Here is a 22,045-nt window from a genome sequence, read left to right as displayed (position 1 = left end):
TCTACGCAAGGCTTTCGGTACACCTCTGTGAAGCCACATAGACAGCGACCACACTGTGCCACCTTCCAAAAAACATCTTGTCCCCCTCCCCGCTGAGGTTTAGCAGGAATATGCCAGCACACACTCCTGCATCGAGAGCACAATGCAATGCGTGCAATCAGCAAACAACGGCCAAAAACACGGCGCGGTGCGCTCTGCACGGGCGCGCGGCTGCTCACACAAATCCCCAAATCTAACCCCAAAAAACCGCGCCAAGGGCTCGCGCCGAGTTTCCGCGGCAAACACCGAATCCGAAGGACAATCGGTGCGATCGCTGCCTGTTGATGATCATGGCAGGAATAAATAACAGTTCGCTATCAAGGCTACTGTTTACCACTGGCGTGCCGATAAGATGGTATATCCCTAATCGCAATATTGAACTTTCATAACGTCTATTGCCTGACTGTTATAACAGGAGAGATCCCTTGAAGCTCCCCGAAATACTCCCACCCCTGGGTTTGGTCTTTTTCTCCCCATCCTACATTTCTGCGACCCTACATGCAAGCCAAGCCAAGACCGTTGGATTCTCTCAACGATTTGTGCGCTCCACAGAGGGCCTGAGAAATACAATATGGATCAGTATTTACCGCATCACGCTATATATAAATCCAAATAATAAAAACCTGCGTGCTGTAGATCAGTAAATAGACATTTATAGCTTCTATTTGGATATCAAAGCATTTTAAATTTATCAACCCACTCCAACATGTGGAGGAGGAAACTGAGGCAGACAAAAGGGATGTGAGTCCATGGTCCCCTTGGGGTTGGTGGTGGAATAGGAGGTGACCTGAAATGCCCCAGCGCCAAGCTCCCTTCAGTTAGCCATTTATCCATAACGCTTCCTTCACAGTGGCCATAATAAAGCGCAGAGTAAATAAATAATTTGCCTCAATATTTGCCTACTTCCCTTTCACCATAAATGTACAGTATGATTTACCACCTCACACCGAAGTGCAAAGTAAATGCCGCAGCTTATCTGTAGGAAATACCATGAGGATACTCAAAAGTTATTTCCGAACAGGGATCATATCTGTAAAATCCCAGCGGCGACATTGCCTAACACAACAACCATGGCAGGGACTCAGCGCAGAAAAACTTTGGGGAAGCCAAAACTTTCTGCAAGACCCTCTGAAAGAAGTTGGCATGGGAAATGCAGGCTCCCTGGGCTGTAATTTGCTTGGTTTTCTTACCGATAAATATTTATACAGAAGTGGTTTCTACTAATATGATTCCTCTCTCCCCTGCTTCTCTGTTTTTCCAGCCAGTCCAGCCCCTCAGCTCACAAGTCAGGATATGCTGAAGGACCCACACATCCCATAGATGAAATTCGGGGCATTGCACTTCACACACACACATTTTTCTGCGCTACAATCACACAGGAGAACTACAATAGCATATTATTCTACCCAGTCAACATACTACACATCCTCTGAGCACGCCGAGTCACGCTGCAGGCAGAGCATACTTTGTGTTGTAGTCTGGGATCTCAAGATTTTCATCACATGTTAAAACATCTCAGCCCCTCCTCATAAGCACAATATTGTCAAATCAGGAATTTTTTTGAGACCTGCTTAGCTTTTAGGTGTATAAATCATGATCTTTTGAGGGGTTTAAATGTCTCCTTTTCCCCCTAGGGTTACCCAGAGGTTTGTTTCATGCCCACTCACACTTGATGACTAGGTTTGCTATCAAGGGACTGTCTTCTCTTTTCCCTCCAATCCTGCAGGGTTTACATTCCCCATCTAATCTCTGTGAGGTGAGGATACCTGGTACTCCTGACCCACAGGCCTCAGGCACCTCCTGGACAACTTTGTGCATAACATTCGCAAACTTTATTTAAAAAAAAAAATTAAATTAAAATCTATTCCCCCAAAATTAGGATAAAGGAAGCTGCGTCCGGCTGCGAGCCCGCTTAGGACAACATTTAGGGTAACACCTGTGAAGGATGCCCGAAATGCTGTTAACCGTGGAAAACACGGGCCACTTTTACGTGGCTGCACCTTAAAAACCCCATTAAAAAAAAGAAAAAACAAAAGTGAGGGAGGGAATTTTGGCACCCTCCTCGCCACCCCGGGAGAGCGATAACCGGCATCCCCAGCTCCCTCCCCAGCTCACGCAGCCGCCGCACGGGCACGGCACCCGGCACGGACATAACCGAAAAGTTGGAGAAGGTGGTAGAGAAAGGCACTTACCTGCTGCGTGCACAAAGTATGCCAAATATAAATCGAGTTCCTTAACAGAAACTCCTATATGGTGGGGCTGTACGCACAGCCCGGGGTTAGAGCACTGTGGGGACTTTACAAGGCGCTCGCCATCAGTACTTTCGAGCGGAATACCTTTAAATAAAATCACCATAACAAGGTCCAACCTCCAGACCTTATCTGCCTGGCGAAGGCAGTCAATTCTTCTCATCTTGCCCTTCTGGTCTGGATTGGAAAGAACGCAACACGGAGGCTTTTTTCCTGTGACTGTGAGAACAAAATCCTCCCGAAATTCAGGCCTGATATCTTTCCGGAGCTTTGCCAGAAGTCTGGATGCCCATTTTTGCTTTACCTCGGGTTTTTCACTTAGCAGTTCGTCCTTCACGGCTCTCTCTTCCTCTTTAGACATGCGTTTTTCATGTTTTTTGAAGTATTTTCTTTTTCGGGCTTGCAGGTTGAACCACGTGTACGCAAACGCTCGGACGTGAGGCAGAAGTGCTTCGATGAAGGGATGAAATTCATCCTGAAAAAAGTTACAAAGAAGGGTTGATGTCACCGAAACCATCAAGAAAGAGCTTCCAAAAAGAGGGCTTTTTTGCAGGATGGTGAGAATTAGGAGGGTGCTGATAAATTTTAAGGGCCGTGGGACCCCTCGCTGATGGACCCCGAACCCACCAGCGCCGCATCCCCGCTTCCCTTTCGCGCCAACCCGAAACCTCTGCTCCCGCCTCCCAAAAACAGGGTCCAACTTCAACCAAGCACCCAGATGGAGATGGTGCAATGCTGGCGCCCTTTCCCCAGTCCCCAAACCTTTTTTTTTTTTTTTAAAAAAAAAAAAAAAGGGCAGAATGAGTTAAAATCCAAAAACTCCTTTGCAAGTCCACTTGCAGAGCGCATATCTCCCTTTGCTCTCTCCCTGACCCCGCTGCTTGCGGTGTAGCCAGCGTTTGCCCGCCAATTTGGCAAATCCTAAACATTTGGATGCCAATCAATGTTTGTATGGGGAAGTCTAAAGTATAGTAAAACTTTCCCGAAGATATATTTGGAAGTAGCAGCCGGCAGAATAGTAGAATGCCGCTATAGCTGTATATACAATTACAATGAAGGGTGGTTTTCACTCTGGTTCCTAAACAGTGAAAGGAGTTAGAAGTACCGCGGTCGATTTATCCCGCGAGCGCAACCATAACCAACACTAAAACCCTAGAAAAAGCAAGCCTTGCAATATATCTTTTTTTAAAATATTTTTGTTTCTATTTAGTAAAAAAAAAACCAACTAAAACACTGCTATCTGGGCATATTAGGGATAGTCAAACTCTGAGCTTTCCTATAAAATAAAAAAAAAAATCCCCAAAAAACCAGGATAAATTGAAAAATGCGGTAACAGAAAACTGTAGCACAACTTGTGCAAATACGCAAAGAATTATTAATTGTGTCAGATTTTCAAATATTTTAAAAGAAATGTCCTACTCGGAAAGTTAGTTTGGCCATCCAGAGACACTGCTTGCTTTGTGTAACGAGGAGTTAAAGATCACCCCTCTCCCCTAGCACAAAAAAAATCTCAATTAAAATTATGCTGACGCTAAAAAAAGGCGAGAAGACCCCTTGATTTTTCTTTTTAAATTTTTTTTTCTCCTCACTAAGTATTACATAAATCAGCCAAAGAGATCAAAACATATTATAATATACGGGGGCCATGCTTCTTGTTTTTTCTCTGAATAAATGAATGACCCAACTCCAGGCTGCACATAAAAACCTATCTAGCCTATGGGGCCTGATCCAGCGCTGCGTGCTGGGGATGTCCCTGCTTCCAGTTCCTCCTTTTCTCAGGATTGGGCCCTCCAGGAGGGAAAAATAAAGTAATCCCTGCAACATTTTCCCCAGCATGGGAAAAGCCACCCGCTACCTACCCCTGTGCAAGGAAACATCGGGGATTTTTCAGATTAGCAAACTAACTTTTTTTTTCTTTAATTATCCCATGGAGTACATTTTCAACTCAAATCATTGTGGGTCATGCAAATATGGTTATTAAAACAGACATCTTACTTCCTTTCAACACTTTGTTTTAATTTGCATTGTTCTTTTCAGAAATTATGAAAAACTGAGAAATCAATAGTAGAAATATCCAGCAGCAAATTCCGGTCATAATTCAAGACCTTCTGCTGACTCCCCAAAAGCTTTCATTGCACTTATTCTGAGTGGCCCCAGAATTGTAGATACTTAAATCTATAGGTAGCACCATTGCATTTATTTTTACTTTAAACACAGACTGTTAAAAACTTTCCTAGCAGCACAATATATTTCACTAGAGCAGAGCGGCAGCAATCAAAGTACTATGAATGATTATTAAAATAAAAGCAGGTAAAATAAAATAAATCACTCCAGTGATTGGCACATTCCTCTTTTTTTTTTTCCCTCCTCTATGGGAAAAGATGATAGTTTCAAATTTCAATAAAGTTTAAAAAAAAGAAAAAAAAGATTGCTGCGAGTTTGCAGTCGGCAGATTCAAAAAGTGAGAGGAGGCACAATCCCAGCACATGGAGCTGCTCTCACCCACCAGACACAGCTCTCACGGGGGGGGGAGGCAGGGGGGAAAAAGGAGAAAAATATAAAAACTACAGGTCTCTACAAGCTATTAAAAATAATAAACCCTCCCTCCTGATCCCTCCTGTCCTTCCCTTTCCCCACTCAGGGAGAGTCAAGGAAAAAAGGCCTTTTGTCAAGTGGAAGTTTATCTGTGAAGGTACACAGAGCAAAGAGGCTCGACAGCCCACAGCGAGCCAGGGCAGCGCTTCCAGCCTTCCCACTCTCCAAACACGTCTTGGTACATCCTGAAATATTTTAACTTTTCTGCTTTAAGCAGCGCTTTGTCCTGCCTGATCTCATGTGCTCGGGACTTTTTTGGCTCGGCGTTGGATAACATCCAAGAGAGAGTTGCTTTAACCTGCGCTAAAGCTGATTTCTACGATGTGAACCTGAAAGGGGAGGTAAAAACAACACCCAAAAAGAAAACCTTTTAAAAAAAACACTAAACCACTTTAAAGGGAGGGGGGGAAAAAACCAAGATGCTTTTTGGTGCAAAGTCAGGGTCTGTGGCTGAAGTAAACGAGAAGCACTGCTGCTCAGGCGCGAGGTGTGCACGTCCCTATAACACCCTAATGTGTCTTTTCAAAATGGTGTATGAGGAGAAAAGGTTAACGACTCATAAACAGACCAACTTTCAAAGTGTCTTGGTAAACACGCTGCTCCGGAAAATCGCACCGCTTCAATCTCGGTGCTGAGGTATTAGCAAAGTCCAAGTGGAAATAAAAGCAGCCAGGACTGATCAAACAGAACTGGGCTGGACGCGGGCACGGGGAGGGGGAGCAGCTTCTGCACAATACAATTTTTTATTTCAGTGGTGCTACAGCCCCCTCAAAAAACCCCAAAAGTTTTGGAAACGTGTCAGTGCAAGCGTGCTAACAGATGTGCAACTTGTCTGCAGCCTCGCTGCAAAATAGCAGGGTTTTAAGGAACTGGTAGAAAAGGCAATGATCTTTCCCTTTCCACAAGTTAGCTGGAAGGGAAACTTTGAAAGTATTTGATAAAGCTGTTTGCTTTCCCCCCTCAGTGCTGGATGGGTTACCTAAAAATAAAAGGCACCAGAAAGCTGGCAAAGCAATAATAAAAAGTTAGGGGTTTTCTTTATTGCACTCCTCTCCGAAGTTTGAGGATACAGCTCTTCCGAGAAGAGCCTGCCTGGCTCTAAGCAGCACCTAAAATTTGGGCTGCACAGTTCTGTACTGTTTATCCCCAAATTCTCCTCTGATCTCCAAAAAGGTGTTAGAAAAAACAAAACAAAAACCCTACGACAAAAGAACCCCAACGCCAACCCAAAGGCGCCTTCGATAATGTAATCCTGCAAAGGAGGCTTTGAAACAATGTATTTCTGCAGATCTTTTTGAAATTAAGCCAACTACAGCGACCCTTGCTAATATTTTTACAATCCATTTGCTTGTAAATCTATGAGGAGACGTGCATATGTTCCCCAACTATTTCCTAGCTCCTCAGCAGATATGTAAATGGAACGATGTTTGGATTTTTCCTGACAGATGACACAAAATGCTTGTGCCATTTTGGTTCCAGGGCTTGGATAAATATGCTCAGAACCAGCATTTTTGTTTGTTTTCCTTTTCTAACCCACTTTCAAGAGCTTCCCTTTAAATCTGAACTAAAACTTGACCAAAAAAAAAAAAAAAAAAAAAAGAGAAAAAGAAAAAAAATCCTTCCTAAAACTTGTATCAATAAAAGCTCTTGAAACGATAAAATAGGAAATTACTTGCAATAGCTCAGGACTCGCCCCCTTTTTTCTATGGAAAAATGACAGAATCACCTAATTGATCCTTCGGAGGGAAGAGTTTGTCAGGAGGCCTCTAATCCTCCTATTACTTTTCCAAACGTGCAGCAAGAATGCCAGATTTTCCTAACGGAGTCAAAGCACATGCCTGGCTTTCTGCTTTTCTTTTGATAAATGTAAAAAAAAAAAAAAAAAAAAAAAAAAAAAGCTGGGGGGTTGTGTGGCGGGGGACGACGGGGACAGGACACACAACTGGGCCAGGGAGCAACCAGCCCATGGATTTATTTTCTCTCCTTAAAATGCGACTGGGCCTAGAGAGCCCCAGGAGCCCCACGTGGAGATGCCAGGAGCGTCGGCGCTGCGGGCCCTGCACGGAGTGTCCGGGGGTCCCTCCCGCAGCCGCTGCGCTGACAAAAACCAGGTATTGCTCAGAGTTGAATTAAAGGCACAAACTTTGCCCAGCCCGGAGTTGCTGCATCCCATCCCTCTGCAAACTCCCGCTGCTCGCATTTTGCTCCTGCCTTTTGAGCAAGTGTACGGTTTGGAGTTTCGTGCCCCCGCCGGCCTGGTGTTTTCTCGCCAGCACCCCAAAATTTGGGGCAGGCTGGAGAAGGAGAGGGGACCGCGACTGGAGAAGGGGACGAAACTTTCAGAGCTCTTCGGGCTGCCTGGGAAGCTGCCGCCCCTCTCCCTGCAATTCCTTGCCTTTTTCTCGACGGAAAGAGCCCGGAGAGGCTTTCTCACCGGGAGAAAAAAAATATTCCAATTAAATTAATAAGAATAATGTAGTCAAAATCTCCTGCAGGAGGAAATAATCTGGGGTTTGAGTCCGCCACAAAGCATTTCCTCGTTAAACCATTATATCCTGCTAATTGAAGGGGTGTAATTCAGCGTCCTGCAGCAGCGCGCGGGGAAAAGGGGGGCCGGGGGTTCCGTGGCCGCGCAACCGGGGGGTACCGCGGAGCGACGCCCCCGCCTCCGCTCCCCGCGCAGCCCCGTCCCGCCGCGAGCGGAGCGCGCAAAAGTTGCGCCGAGCGCCGCGGGGCCCGATCCGCGGGCGGGAGGGCGGCGGGGGGGGACGCGCGACACACGCGGGACAAGTTTGCAGTTTGCGGGTGACCGTGCGGGGGGACACGCGCACGGTCCCCCGGCTGGGGCGGCCTCCGCGGGTGCGGAGGGCGCTCTGCGCGGGGGCGGCTGCACCGCGCCGCGCCGCGGGAGCGAGCCCAGGTGCGGGGGACGGTCCCTCTCTCGGCGCCCGGGGCGCCGGGGGAGCGCGGAGCCGGCGGGGCCGCTCCCGCGGAGCCCCGAGCGCGGTGCCGGGGGGTGCGGGCCGCGCCGTGCCCGGGGCGGGGAGCGGCGCAGCGGCTCCGGCGCTGCCCCGGGGCCGCGGTGCGGGGCGGTGCGAGGCGCTCCGGCGCGGGCGGCGGCATCGGCGGCATCGATCGCGGATGACCAAGCACGGCGGGGCCGTGCGGGTCGTCCCGCAGCACCGCGCCCGCGCGGCCCCCCCCGTTAATTAAAGCATTAATAAGTAGGCGCCATTAGCCATGTGCCGACACAAATGGCCGTGCGGGAAGGGGGTGGAGGGGGGGGGCATGCGAGCGAAAGGCAACAAAGTTAGTTTCGGCGAGCGGCGGTGGTGCCCCTTCCCCGGCGCGCACGGCCGCGCACCCCCGCAGCGCCGGCCCCACCGCGCCCCGGCGGCCGCTTACCTGGGTGAGACAGAGCGGAGAATACATGACTGCTGCGGGGGGCTGCGGTTTGGAGGTGTGCGTGTGCGGGGAGAGAGGGAGAGAGAGAGGGGGAGAGAGACAGAGGGAGAGGGAGAGAGAGGAGGGGAAAAAAGAGAGAGAGAGAGGAGAGGAGGGGGAGCCCCGAGCCTGCTTCTTGCTTTCACATTTCCAACTCTGCCAAACTGCAGCCAGCGCGGAGCCGCTCCATGAGCTGAACTTTAACCCCGCCTCGACTTTCCCGCACTACGCGCTCGGCATGCCTGCCCCGCGCGCCGTTAAAGGCATAGCGCTCGCTGCGCGCCCCTCCGCCGCCCCCGCTCCGCGCCCCTCCGCTCCGCTCCGCGCCCCTCCGCTCTGCGCCGCGCACCGCCCGCCCCGCGCCCCGCGCCGCCCGCCCGCGGGGGCGGGGAGGGGCGGGGAGGGGGCTGCGGCGCCGCCGCCTCCCTCCGCCCCGCCGCCCCGCAGCGCGGCCAGCCGCGGAGCCGAGAGGCGAGCAGGGCTCGGCTCAAAGTTTGCCTCTTTTTACGAAGCGGGGGGGGGGGGGGGGGTGTTGTGTATTTTTATGTTATAATTGTTATTTATTTATTTATTTATTTATTAATTTTGCTCTTCCCGGGGGCTGCGGCTCCGCTCGGCCCTTGACCATGGAGGGATGGGGCGGGGGGCGCTGGGGGAAGCGGCGTTGCCTTCCACAACTTTCCCCATCCCCTTTGGCACTTGTCATTTTAAATCAAGCGCTTTAGAATCAAGGGTGCTTATTCCACTTTAAAAAAAATAAAAATTTTCTTCTAAAAAATAGCAACACATAAATTCATCGGCACATCGCACTCCCCCCTCTTTCTTACTTATGAAATCTAAAAGTGAAGCGCTTAAAATTAAAAATACCCCCGCGCCTCCTGACACTTCTGGAGCGCATTGTCTTGGCACCGGCAACGTTTGGGTTTGGGGTTTGGATGCTCTCCAGCCCGCTCCTGGGGACTCGGAGGGTGTCCCGGCTGCTGTGTCCCCCCCTTTCCGCCTGGGAATAGCGTTTTCCACTGATGCCGGAGGCACTTTAGGTGACCCCCGCGTCCCTGTGCGTAGTCACAGGCTTTTATTTTTTTTTTTTTTTGGGGGGGGGGGGGAGGGCGACGACGGCGACACACGCAGGGAAAAAAAAAAATCCATCTATAGGGGAAAAGGAGGAAAAATCCCCTCCCGCTGCCGCTTATTTCGGAGGTGGAGGGGGAGTGGGTTGTGTCCCCCACTCGTCCGTGCCGCACCGTTCCCAGCCTTTTGCGGTTTCCAGCATTATCTTTTAAGTAACTTTTGGCGCCCTTCGGGAGACTTTTGGCCGCGGGACGGCTGGTTGCGCCCTCTAGGCAGGGGCCACGGTCAAGTGCAGCCCCTCTGCAGCCACGGACACCCCTCCCTTCCAAAAAAAATACGAGTAGAGCGAAATCACCTTCCCCCACCCCAGAATATTTGAGCGCTGAACGGGTGGGCGCGCAAGTTATCCTCATTTTTCCCAACTCAGCGTTTTGCTAAGCATGCTTTAAAAAAATAAATAATTTTTTAAACATGAGATTTTTTTAAATAAAAAAGCTTTTTTTCTTTCTTTCTTCTTCTGCCCTCCCCCCCCCCCCTTTTTTTTTTTTTTGGGTGCTAAATCCGGAGGTTTCCGAGGCTCCGGCCCCGCCAGCGGCCCCGTCCCTGCGGGGCGCCGCCAACTTCGGCGGAAAAGGCAAAAAAAAAAAAAAAAGAAAAAAAAAAAAGAGGAGAAAAAAAAAATGAAGAGACAAAAAATAAAAAGAGGGGAAAAAAAAAAAAAAGGAGAATAAAAACCGAGAAAAAAAAAAAAGAAAAAAAGGCGCGCCCCTCCCCCCGGGGGAGTTCAAACGTCGCAACACCCACTCCCGCCGCTGATTGGGCGGGTCTCTGTGACGTCACAAGGCCCCGCCCCGCCCATTGGTCCCCGCCGCGGTCCGTCACATCCCGCGCCCGGGCGCGTTTCTTTGTGCGCGGCCGCGGGCGCTCCAGACGGCGCGCACGGAGCCGGCGCGCACGTACGGGCGGGGAGGGGGGAAAGCGGGGGAATCTGTCAAGCTCAGCGGTTTTCTCAAATCCCTGACAAAAAAAAAAAAAAAAAAAAAAAAAAAAAAGATTAAAAAAAAAAAAAAGGCAGCTGCGGCGCAGCCCTGCGCACCCGCGCTCCCTCCGCGCCCAGACTCCGCGCAGACAATAGCGAATTCCCTCTGCGAAAGCGTGGGAATAAAAATACAAAAACAAGAGTTTAGGCGGCGCCGCGTCCCGCGGGCAGGGATAACAGGGATAACACAGATAACAGCGCAAGAGAAACTTTGCGGGCTCTAGCGGCTGGCGGCACTTTTTTTTTTCTTTTTTCTCTTCGCAATTTTTTATATTTTTTATGGCTAAAATCGACTCGCAGCCGTTGGGAACCGGAAGGGAAAACCCGCCGCAGCCAACTGCCGCCGGCTCTTAGGTGGGATGTGTTGGGATTTTTTTTCTTCCCGTGCGTTTCGGGCTGATTTGGGGCTTTTGGTGGCTGCGGCGCGGGGCGAGCGGGGGTCGGGGCGGGCGTGCCCGGGCGCTGCCGCCGCCTCTCCACGCTCTGCCGGGTGGGCTCCCAGTGCCCGGGACTTTGCAGAAGTTACGAGCGATTCGGCAGCCTCCCGCCCACCACCCACCTCCCTCCTCCTCTTCTCCTCCACCTCCTCCTCCTCCCTCCCGCCCCCGCGTATTTCCGCAATCGCCGCGATTCGCACAGGAGACCCGCACCGGGGGGCGGCGGGGCTCACGGACATCCCCCGCACACTCCCGGCCGGGCGGGCGGCCCCGCTGCGGGCCCGCAGTGTCCCGCCCCCGCCGAGCCCCTTCCCAGCCGCGGGGGTCCAGCGCGGGGGCGGTGCGAGCGCCCCTCGCACGGGTAACCCCCATCCTGCACGGGTAACCCCCATCCTGCACGGGTATCCCCCCATCCTGCACGGGTATCCCCCCATCCTGCACGGGTAACTCCCCCATCCTGCACGGGTAACCCCCCATCCTGTACGGGTATCACCCCATCCTGCACGCGTAACCCCCCACCCTGCATGAATAACCAGCCCCCCGCACGGGTGAAACCCCCTCCTGAACGGGGAACCCCCTTCCCCTTCCGCACGGGGACCCCCCCATGCGCACCCCCCGGCGCGGGGAACCCCCGTGCCTTCCGCAGCCAAGCTCCTTCGCTGCTCGGGCAAAGTTACCTGGCGCTGGCAAACCCCCCATGCTCCTTTGCTCGTCCACCTTTGCACCCCCCGTGCTTTGCGAACCCCCCCCGGCTTTGCTCCCCCCGGTGCGGTGAAGGAGCGGGGCCCCCCCGGCCGGGCAAGCCCCCGGCGGGGGAGGACAGGTCGGTCGTCCCCGCAGCGCTGCCGTGCCTGGCAGCCATGCAGCAGCCAAGCTGCAAAGTCTCCAACTTACACGGCACCCCTAAAATAGTCCTGATTTCATCCCTGAAAGGATTTCCTGGCTTTGTGTGTCTTAACTAGCCTTGGCCATTTTTGTAGAATAACCCCATTATTCACAGCTCTGAGGGTACAATCTGCTAAAGTCACTTAATAATAAAAAAAAAAAAAAAAAAAAAAGGCACAAAAAAAAAAAAACCAACCAAAAAAACACAGAGGAGAAAGAAAAACCTTCAAAGGGCGTGAGAAATAAAGGCAAACAAACAATTGTCTGTGGCTCTCAGCTCCCCTTGATCGTGGATACCCGCTTCATTAACAGGAGAAGCATTATATGCTTAAAACTGGAAGCCTCAAGATGCGTGATAATACTGCAAAATTAATTTGGGGGGGGGGAGAGCAAGTTGATCTGAAGGTTAATTGCTATTTTTGACAACAAAGTGAGACTTCAACTCACACAACTCATAAGGAGTGGTGTGGTTACCCCTCTGAATTTACTGCTTTTAATCGACTTGAGCAGGTATTTAAAGACACAGAGGTTGGAGCCGCAGCGTGCTGAGTACAGAGACCAACCAAAAAAAAAAAAAAAAAAAAAAGAGAAAAAAGAGTAAGAAAGTAAAAACCCCTGAGATAGTGATTTTCAGTTTGCAGTTTGGGAGCCCCAGACCTGCGCTGGTGACAGCGCGGCTCCGTGCCGGCGGCGCGTTTGAACCTCGCGGCAGCGGCGGCTCTGCTTTCCTGGTTACCTCCTGGTGACCCCTGGGAGGGAGCCCGCCGGTTCCCAGCGGTCTGGAGACCACAGGTTGGAAACCACTGGTTTTGCATAAACTTGTGTTATTCGGCGCAGGCTTAGGTCGCGAGGGCTCCTCTTAGCAAATTGTCGGAGGATGATGTGCACTGCATAAATTAAAACATCATGTCCCCTTGCCATGTGAAAGCATTATTAAAAGAAGCATAATAAGGGATTTCCACCATGTTATCAAGCGTACAAAGAGAACTCCGAATGGGAGGGATGGCTGTCATCGGGGTAGAACAAGCTGGGATTTTGGAGAGGCTTGAGAAGCGCTTTGAATAGCCCGTCAGTTGGACAAGGATCAGCGCTGACAATAGCCGGGCTATATGTGGTATGGCCTGTTAGCATACAGCAGCGATCATTAAAGGCCTGAGACAGACAGCAGGGCTCTCCTGGGCCCTGAGTGATGTTGGTGGCTTTGGGAGAGCCACTGTGGCTGCCCTGGGAGCAGCTTTGCCCCGCTGAGAGCCAGAAGCCCCCTGCAATCACCAGGCTCTATCCTGATTCCTTTTCCATCAGGACCTTAGAGCCACACTCTGCTGGCTCACATCCCCAAGAGACCTCAGTGCCAGTGTGGTGGGTGGGAATCAATGCCCAGATGGTTCTCTGTGTCCCATAACCTACTATGGAGTTGTCTACAAATTCCAGCAGAAACATCATGGAGAAGCAGTAGTTTAGTGCCATGCCTAACCTTGTCCCACCATCAGGCATGAAATCAACAATATTCTGAAGCTACCAAAACTGAGAGTATTCTGTAAGACTCTCCCCGGGGAAGAGATTGCTTTTTTATTCCACAGGTGCACAAAGAACTGGGCATAACAGGGTTTTCCTTCTTAGTTTAAACGTTCCACATCCTAAATTAGAGTTCCCCACAGCAGAACTGTTGGAACTCGATGATATCTAAGGTGTCTTCCAAACCAAGCCATTCTATGATTCTACAATAAACACCATGGTTTTGTGAACGCTGTGTTGTCCTAAAACAGGAGGGCAGAACTTTCAACTTCCAGGCTCCAAATTTCAGAGTAGTACATTTGATGGAAACTCTCACCTTACGCCACTAAGCGCATGTGAATAATAATATTTTCCCATGCAATATTTTCTGTCCATCACCACGATTCCCAGCAGGAGTGCAGGGTGATGAAGAAGCACTGCAGTCCCTGTCTGGCAGATGAAAACAGCCACACCATTTGGGGTCTGGGCCATGGGTGCATCGCCAAAGCCACTATGACGTGGGGAATTAAAGCAGCTGCACTAAGGGCAAGGGGGAATAAGGGCACTAAAAATTGGTCAATCTTTGTGTGGAAAGACCTGCTTTGACCGTGAGCTCGTGGCGGCGTTGCTGCCTGGCACGGCCGCGCGTGGGGCGCTGGCTGTGGAGCCCAGCGCGGCGCAGGAACGCCCGCAGAGCTGTAATGCATTTCCACAGGGGCTCCAGCCCATTGCGAAATGCACTGCGGAGGAAATAACTTCCCGGCAAAAGTGGTGTGCAGGCTGCAGAAAGGAAGCAGCAGAACGGACAGAGGCGGGAGAGGCAGTGTTTCCCCTTTTGTTTTGCTGGAGATCTTCCTATGGGGAGCAGAATAAGTGGTAACATTTTTAGGTTAAAAACCCCTTTGCAAGCAGGGTTTATTTGAAAACACTAAATATTCATTGAAGTGAAAGTTCCCTATGAAAGTGAATGGAGTTTAATAAGTGGTTTACGAGTGGGCTCAAGCAGTGCCCGTCGGGCCAGGCCCCACCGTGGGCCAGCAGGGACCTAAAACTCCCTTCTTACCATGTTGGTGCCACCATCCAACTGGATAAATCCCCTGTTCACAGCCAGGAAAGGCACAAATAGGTACAGTTGTCCTCAGCTATATTTTATTTGTACACAGTCCCGCAGCATTATCGCTGCTGGAAGCTGAGGGACACCTCTCACAATGGTACGAAATCATTCTCCAGCGATACGGAGTGATTACACCATGCAGAACTGATACTGCTCTTGTCCTAAATCCAATGTTTTATCAGGCAGTTTGGCATAAACACTTTGGTCCTAATCTCACACACCTCAATGAAAATTTCACTTGATAAAGTTTGCGCAAGAGTGGTATAAACATGGTGTGGCAAATATTGTTTATAAACCCATCCACACCCATCCACACACTATTTATTTTAGAGTATTATATATCCATGCGTTGTCATATCTATTTATGCAATATATTTCTCAAAAGGAAAGTAAGTCGTGTGTCCCTGCTTTTACATGAGAACGTTTTACATTCAGGCTTCGCTCAGAATATAAAAGCTGAGATTCAATGCAGGGTGTAAAAAATGAACCTGAGGAATTGCTGACTGGACTTTGTAAAGTTTCAGATAGCACAAACAGTTATGTGACAAAGAAAAGTTATGTCTAAGAGAAAAAAGGGATATTAATACTAATATTAAACATCAGCCTACGCTGCTTAGAAGCAGTGGTGGTCTTTCAGCCCTCATTAACATGCATTCCCTGCTGCCCTTCGCTGCAGGCTTTTCTCTGGAGTCTGTAACTTTCACAATGAGATGGGCATTATTTCCCCAAATAAATAAATAAATAAATTTCAAAGCAGTAATCTGCTTCACTGATAAGTAATTTTTTTTTTTCACGTTTCTTATCTATGCTGAAGTTTTGGGAAGAAAGAAAAAAATAATAATATGAGTGGCCTGTTCAGACACAAACTCGGACAACTTTGTGCCTAGGTTAGAGACAGGCTGGGTAGAAGGGCACAGTAACAGGTGCAGGTTTATTACTGCTTTTCTAGCACAAAATTTATCTGCAATTCTCTTCTGCAGTTATTTTTTATAAAATAGTTTTAGCCCTGATAACCCAGACAGGTCTGATCACTTTCCTCGTGGGTACAGAGCAGGAAAGTTTTCCATCACAAGTTTTCCTAACTCTGTCTTTTTTCTACTATTAAAAATACTTCTTTCAGCCCTAAATTATGTATTCTTTAAAAGGTGATGCATTATTCTTCATAGGAAAGACAGGCACTGACATAAGATAGTTTAGAGCCCCCCACTTCTAGCCCATAAACTTCAAACTAAATGAAATTATAGAGAATTGAAAGTAATACCCTTTCTCAGAGATTAGTAACTTTTTACTTCTCTACCTCCTCTAATTTAATAGACAGCTTTGTAATGTACAAGGACTGAGCCATAAAAGCTGTCTGTGCCATAGCTCACATGCAAAAGTTGGTTGCAACAACTCAAAAACCTGCACAAGACCCAATGCTTCTGCCTAAAAGATTTTTGTAGAAAAACCCCACAGAGTGAAGTGCGCCCAGTCCCCTTTGCTTGCTCTGCTTTTTCCCAGAGCCCATGGCTCCTTTGGAGTAGTGAAGGAAATGTGCTAGTCTCAGCACCTGAATATTTTTTTTTTTTTTTTGAAGTCTTTATTACTGTAATTCACTGACCTGCCGCATTGTAAGCCCTGGCAATATAGATCCTGCACTGGGCACCCTGTGCTGGTGCTGGATCTCTCTGGAGAAGCTGCTTTGTTGGTTTACTTTTCTTTTTTTTTTTTTTTTTTTTTTTTTTTTCCAGAAAGGGAGTTTTTCTTTAAAAAAAAAAAGAAAAAAAAGGAAGTGTAATCCGTGTGGGCTGACTGTCACAATCACTGCTTTCCTCTCCTAACAGCAGGGAGAAGGTGAGAGCATCCTCTGCTCACCCGACTGTTGTGTTAACTTCTATCCTGGGCTGGGAAGATTTCCATAGGGTAACCCCCGGAAGAAGCAGGCGCGATGCACAGGTGGCCCTCACAAAGGGATACGCTCTGCTATGGTTTTATTTGGATTCCTGGAAAAGCACATAAATCACAACACCGCCCCACGTACGTATGCCCGACCCCTTCCTTAACTTCTTTCATGAAAAGGTTATTTCTGAGCCTGTGGAGCAGGTGTACGTACGGTGGTGAAGCTCGTGGGCAAAGACGCACTGACTGCATTATTTCTCCCTCAGAAAACTGAAAACCCGAGCCAGGAGATCCCCGAGCCCAGCTCCCCCCTCCTCCAGGAGGAAATAGGCATTTCCTTAAAAATATTCTATTTTTTTTTTTATCCTCTTCAGATTCAGATTGTCACTAAATATAGAAACTCTTGTAGCCACACAAACCGTGCATCGCCCCACAGCTGCTCATTTGCAATTTGTTCCTGCACTTAAAAATCTCTTAATGCTACAAATAAACTTTGGGAAAGTTACATCCCAATAAACAATGAGGTGTTGTTTAAAATTACATGTGCTACTGTATTATTAGGTCTCTACCGACACTACAATTATCTTTTGAAGCTGGCAATAACGCATTAGCTGTTCAGTCAGACGCAGAAATAGACTGGTGGATAAGCCCTCTGCCATTTTTATGAATGGAAAATATTTTAAAAGATTGTTTCCACTTTCTTCTTTGTCCTCTCCCCCGAAAGGAGCCCCCGCGCCGGCACTCTTTCCCCACGTCACTTCAATATTCATCTATTTTATCCATACATTGCGATACATGATTAACTGCCTCCCCCCTACCACACACACATCGCCCCAAACAATACAGATACTTATTGGATTAACTACTCAGTCCTCGCTGGAAGGAAAGCGGTATCCGTGAGCTCTCGCTTTTATTTGCACGTACAGCTGTAGATCTGTGGCATGACACAAAAATAAATCATAATAATTGAAAAAAAAAAAGAAAAGAAAAGAAAAAATAAGCAAAAAAGAAAAAAAGTGGATAATCCCTACGCGGGAGCGCAGTGTCCGCCGCAGCATCCGCGGCACCATTTTTACTCGCCGAGGGAGTTCGCAGCGCGGCGGATCCTGCCTGGTTTTGCCCGATTTCTGCCCGGTTTTGCCCGATTCTTGCCCGCTCCCCGAGCAGCCGCTGCCCGGCGTGGGCGACCGTGATGGGCGTCGCATGTCGCCGTGCTGCGGGCCCCCCTCCGGCACAGCCCTGGCACCGCACCGCGGCCGGGGGCACAGAAAACGGAGGTGCGGCGCGGAAAGAATTACAGCGAAGCCTTTAAAGTTCGCTGTTTGAATTTGCTCTGCCTCTGGATTATTTGGAGGAAAGGGGTGGGGGGTGGTGGGGGGGGGGAATAAATAAATAAATCTCGCAACCTGCCAGCTCTGCCTTCCCAACGCTCGCCAAGTCACTGGTAGCCATTTTCATCTAAGGTACAGGAGGAGGAAAGAAAAAAGGAAAAAGAAAGCCGAAAAATCTTTAAGAAAAAAGGACCCGAAAAAAAGGAACCGAGACAGGAAAAGCCCGCGGAGCAGCGCAGAGCGGGGCCGCTGCAGCCGCTCCGCGCCCGCGCAAGTCCCGCCGCTCGCTCCGCCGGCCGGCGGGCTGCTCAGTTTTTTTTTTCTCCTGTATTTCTCCCCTCTTTTGTTTTTTTCTTCCCCCACACCCCTTTTTTTTCTTTCCTTTTCTTTCTTTTTTTTTTTTTTTTTTCTTTTTTCCCTTTCCCCCTCTCTTTTGCCGCAGTCTCCGTCCGGCGCTGGGCGAGTCCCGGCAACCCGCGCCGGCGAGGAGCTGATTTATCGCTGCTCCAGCCCTGGCTCGCAATTCTGTCACTCTAAATCACGCACATGCGGAGAGCGGGAAGGTTTTGGCCAGCTCCCCGCTCCCCCCCTCCCTTAAAAAAAAATTAATAAAAATTTTCAAAATTATAAATAACGAAAAAAATAAAGGTGAGGGGGGGGAGAAATCCAGGGAAGAGCCGGCGCCCCCCGACCCCCGCTGCAAAATAAAGTCTCAATAAAAGTGGCGGGGGCGGCGCGGAGGGCGGGAGGGATGCAGGGAGGGATGGAGGGAGGGAGGGGGGCACCTGGCAGCGCCGCGCCCGCCCCCGCCGCTCCCCGCGGCGCCTCCCGGGCCCGGCTCCGGCTCCGGCTCCGGCTCCGCCGCGGGGGCTGCGCGGGGACCCCCGAGCTCTCCCGCCCAGCGAGGTCCTGCCTTGCCAGCGCTGCGAGCCGCTGTACATGTGCGTATCCACTTACATCCCCATCCCATATGGATGCGGCTGTGGGAGGGTTACAGCTCCCGGGCTGGAGCTGCGGCATCCGCCCCGGCGGCAGCGGGATGCAGAGCCCCGGGCAGCCTCCGGCTCTCCCAGCCCTGCGGCAGGCTGAGGGGCTCTGTGCCAGCCGGGTGCAGCGGCTGCGGTACCCCGGTGTCCCAGCACCGCTCCCACTGCCCATGAATCCAAATCCATAAAGCCAAGGATCCCCTGGGCCTGAGAAATTAGGGTATCGTGGCTTAGGACAGTAGCTTGGCCTCCCCCCCCCTCTCTGTTAGGCCCTGCAGTGGCTGGGCTGCTATTCCCACCACATCCTTTAACAGTAAAGAAAAAAGGAAAATCCCTATGAAAAGTGTTGGTGGTATCACTATAATTCAGGAGTTGACACAATCCCTGGGAATTTTGTCCCAACACGGGGTGCCCTTGGCCGTGCCCAGGGTCAGGACAGGGTTTCAGGGGAGAGAAGTTTCAGGAATGCCTGAATCCCAGCAGCTGCACTGGCAAGTCCCTGAGACTTGCACTGCTGAGCGAGGGAGGAGTCACTCCAGAGAGCAGGACGGTCGCATGCTGCTGGAGATGCTTACACGGCTAATAAAATCCGGGATGAGCCCCCAGCAGTAATGCAGCACACAGGGCAGGAGGTTGAAACTCTTCTCTGCCACTGCACTGCAGCATCAAACTCCGACTTGAACACAGCCCTCCTCCTTAAATTCAAGAAATATCTCCAGATTTTCAGTACTGCTGAGCTCCAAACTTTGGTGCAAGTGACTTCTGCCCTGCTTGGCAAAGGGAACCTGTGGGCCGGCCTTGCATGTGCAGCACAGACAGAGCACTGAATCTCCATGGAAAATCCTTCCCCATGGTTTAGAAAATCAGAAAGCCAGGGAGAAATGTACAGAGCAGAGACAAACACTGGACACCTGAGTGGAAGGAGGGAGTGACCATGGTCAAATGCAGTCCCTGTCCAGTGCAAACCCCAGGGAAGCTGCTTTTCCCTCCTTGCAGCAGTGCTGCTGTTCCCAACAGCGACACCAGGAATGTCTCCTGGTGTTTCTAAACAGAGAATGGACCAGTGCTGGGGCTCCCAGTGCCCTCCATCCAGGGGACTGCAAAGGAAGCATCCATACACCCCCTTTTGCAGGGGGGCTCTTTGTTTCTGCCGGGACCCTGTCCTTCAGCTCATCCCTTGGGATGGTTTTATGACATCTTGGGGAAGGCAGGCTGGGGAGGAGGTGGGATACCCCTCCCAGGAGCCCATCACACCATCACACAGTGCTAGGGTACCAGCGCTAGGTACCCTAGCACTCAGACACAGGGATCCCAACACAGCACTGCACCTTCACGCGGGTACCCCAGCAGGGAGTTTACCCCAATAAACCGCTACACCTGCCCACAGGTACCCTGACACACCAGCACACCACTCTGCACACCAGAACCCAGCACATGGCTGTACCTGAACAGAGACACCCCAAAACACATCCCTGGAACTCAGGTACACCATCAGCCCCCTGCAATGCCACATGCCCTGTGTGGCACCACTATGGGCTCACCAGGGTCTTTGCTGTTCCCTGGAGCAGGTGAGGTTGGTACAATTTCCCTTTAAACCCAAACATCATGAGCCTTACTCCAAAGGCAATGCCAAAGTTTTAAAAATTCCTAGTTAATTTGATTTAAAAAGTGTGACTGTAGGAAATAATGAAGGTTGCTTCGCCCTGTTGCCACAAATTTGCATTCAGCCCACAGACGACAGCAGCGGGGCTGCGGCGTCGCTGGATTTCTTCGGAAAAGTTACCAGAGGCCTGAGAGACAGCTGGAATTCATATTAGAATATTTTTAACGTGCTCTTACAAATACTTTGGCATACGCCTATTCCACTCCTTTTAATGATGTTGACTTCATTTCCTTTAATACGGGGCGAAAAAATGCTACACCAACAAGACTTAATTAAATTAATAAGAGGGAACAATAATAAATAATCCCAGTTGCGTTCCTGGACGGTTGCAAAATACAGATCGGAGGGTCGGGATGGTAACACCCAACAACTTCCTCGGATGAATTGTTGAGATGGGCGCATCCCTGTGTCCCTGCCCTCCTCGCTGCTCCCCTCTCCCGCGTGCGATGCGGTGGCAGAGGGGGCTCGGGGGGTGCGCGGAACTGGGGGATGTTCCCGTGCCCGCGCACCTGGGGGTGTGTGCGCACCTGTGCGCGCGCCCCCGCCGCTGCGCGCCCCCGCGCCCGCCCCGCGGCGCCCCCTGGAGGCGGCCGCGCGCGCCCGGCGCCGCCCCGCCCCTCCCGCCGCGCCCCCCCCACCGCCTCAGCGGCGCAGCGCCCCCTCCCGGCGGGAAGCGGCGGCAGCCTGAGGGGGCCGCGGGGCCGGGGCAGCCCTCGAGGCCGAAACCGGCACAAATACGGCAAAAGCGGGGAAAACGCACCCAGGTTAATGCCTCCGAGCCCTCTCGCCCTGCTTTGCCAAGGTTCCCGTCGGCTACAGTGCGTGTGGCTGATGTCAGCAGAGTCAAGCTTTCTCTGTCCCCCACCTGCGTGTGGGACTTGATGGTGGGGTGTCCCCTACTCCTTCCTTCCTTCTTCCTCCTTCCTCCTTCCAGGGAGGTTTTGGAGGAGAAGAGAGGATGCAAATATTACACTCCCCTGAGGGAAACAATTTCCTACCTTTCCTGCAAGCCAAGCCATCCCTGGACATCATCAGTGTCCCCTGTGTGGGGCAGATCCTGGTGCCCAGCGGGTCAGGAGGGCATCCTGGTGCCTGCAATTGGCGCTGAGATCCTTCCCGTTATCTATCCCAAGGGTGCTTTGTCATGCAACTAAGCACATCTCCCATGGGAGACAGGTGTGCTCAGAAAAATGGAAGAGGGGCAGGTGGCTTCAGCCTGGGGGAACATTAATACACGAGGACAGGTCTCTGGCTGATGGATGTGCGCTGCCTTCACCTGCTAATTCACACCAGCTGTTGGCCTGACCTGTCTTGTCAATGGTCCTGAAGTTGCTTTGTCCCCTTTTCCACTCCTAACCAGCCCAGTAAGGGCACGTCTGGTCACTTAACGCTAATGCCTGTAAGGGTTTCAGGACATAAAAGTATTTATTGTCTGTTCAGCATTAGTATTTTAAAGTTTTAGCTCTTAAAGGCTGCAGACTCCTGAATAATTGCCCGTGAGCTTATGTCTATCACCTTTCTGTCTTCAGCCTCAGCGAAGCAATCCCTGTGCACTGGGAGTGTTGCCTTGAAGGCCATTCCCTGTTATCTCCCTGAATGACACTGATGTACATACAAGAGGACAAAATGCTTCACATTAGAGGTATAGATGTATGTATATATCACAGTGTTGTTGTAACCTACAGAAATGTTAGCATAGACTTTAAAGGAAAACTCTGCACAGGATTCGTGGTTTTTTCCTTGGGCTTTCTGCGATTGAATTCCAGCACCTCAGGAGAAAATTCTAAACTCTGGGGATTTTAACCTGACAGAGAACTTTC

The 22,045-nt window shown here is 50.6% G+C and overlaps 1 protein-coding gene across 17 annotated transcripts in view; it reads right to left on the bottom strand.

The window, feature by feature from the left end:
* Positions 1–22,045, bottom strand: part of NFIA (nuclear factor I A) — a 354,108-nt gene that overhangs the window by 240,091 nt on the left and 91,972 nt on the right. For 10 of the 17 annotated variants that reach the window (XM_058030278.1, XM_058030281.1, XM_058030286.1 and 7 more), the window contains exon 2: positions 2,232–2,763. In XM_058030278.1, the coding sequence (XP_057886261.1) occupies positions 2,232–2,763 (532 nt within the window). Of the gene's footprint in view, positions 1–2,231; positions 2,764–8,288; positions 8,582–22,045 lie in introns of those variants that run through there. The other 7 variants (XM_058030283.1, XM_058030288.1, XM_058030289.1 and 4 more) reach the window with 1 other exon arrangement.

The sequence above is a fragment of the Melospiza georgiana genome, chromosome 9 (assembly GCF_028018845.1).
Source record: "Melospiza georgiana isolate bMelGeo1 chromosome 9, bMelGeo1.pri, whole genome shotgun sequence".
NCBI classification, from domain to species: domain Eukaryota; kingdom Metazoa; phylum Chordata; class Aves; order Passeriformes; family Passerellidae; genus Melospiza; species Melospiza georgiana.
The sequence above is the reverse complement of the archived record's forward strand: the minus strand, read 5'-3'. Positions and strand labels throughout refer to the sequence as shown.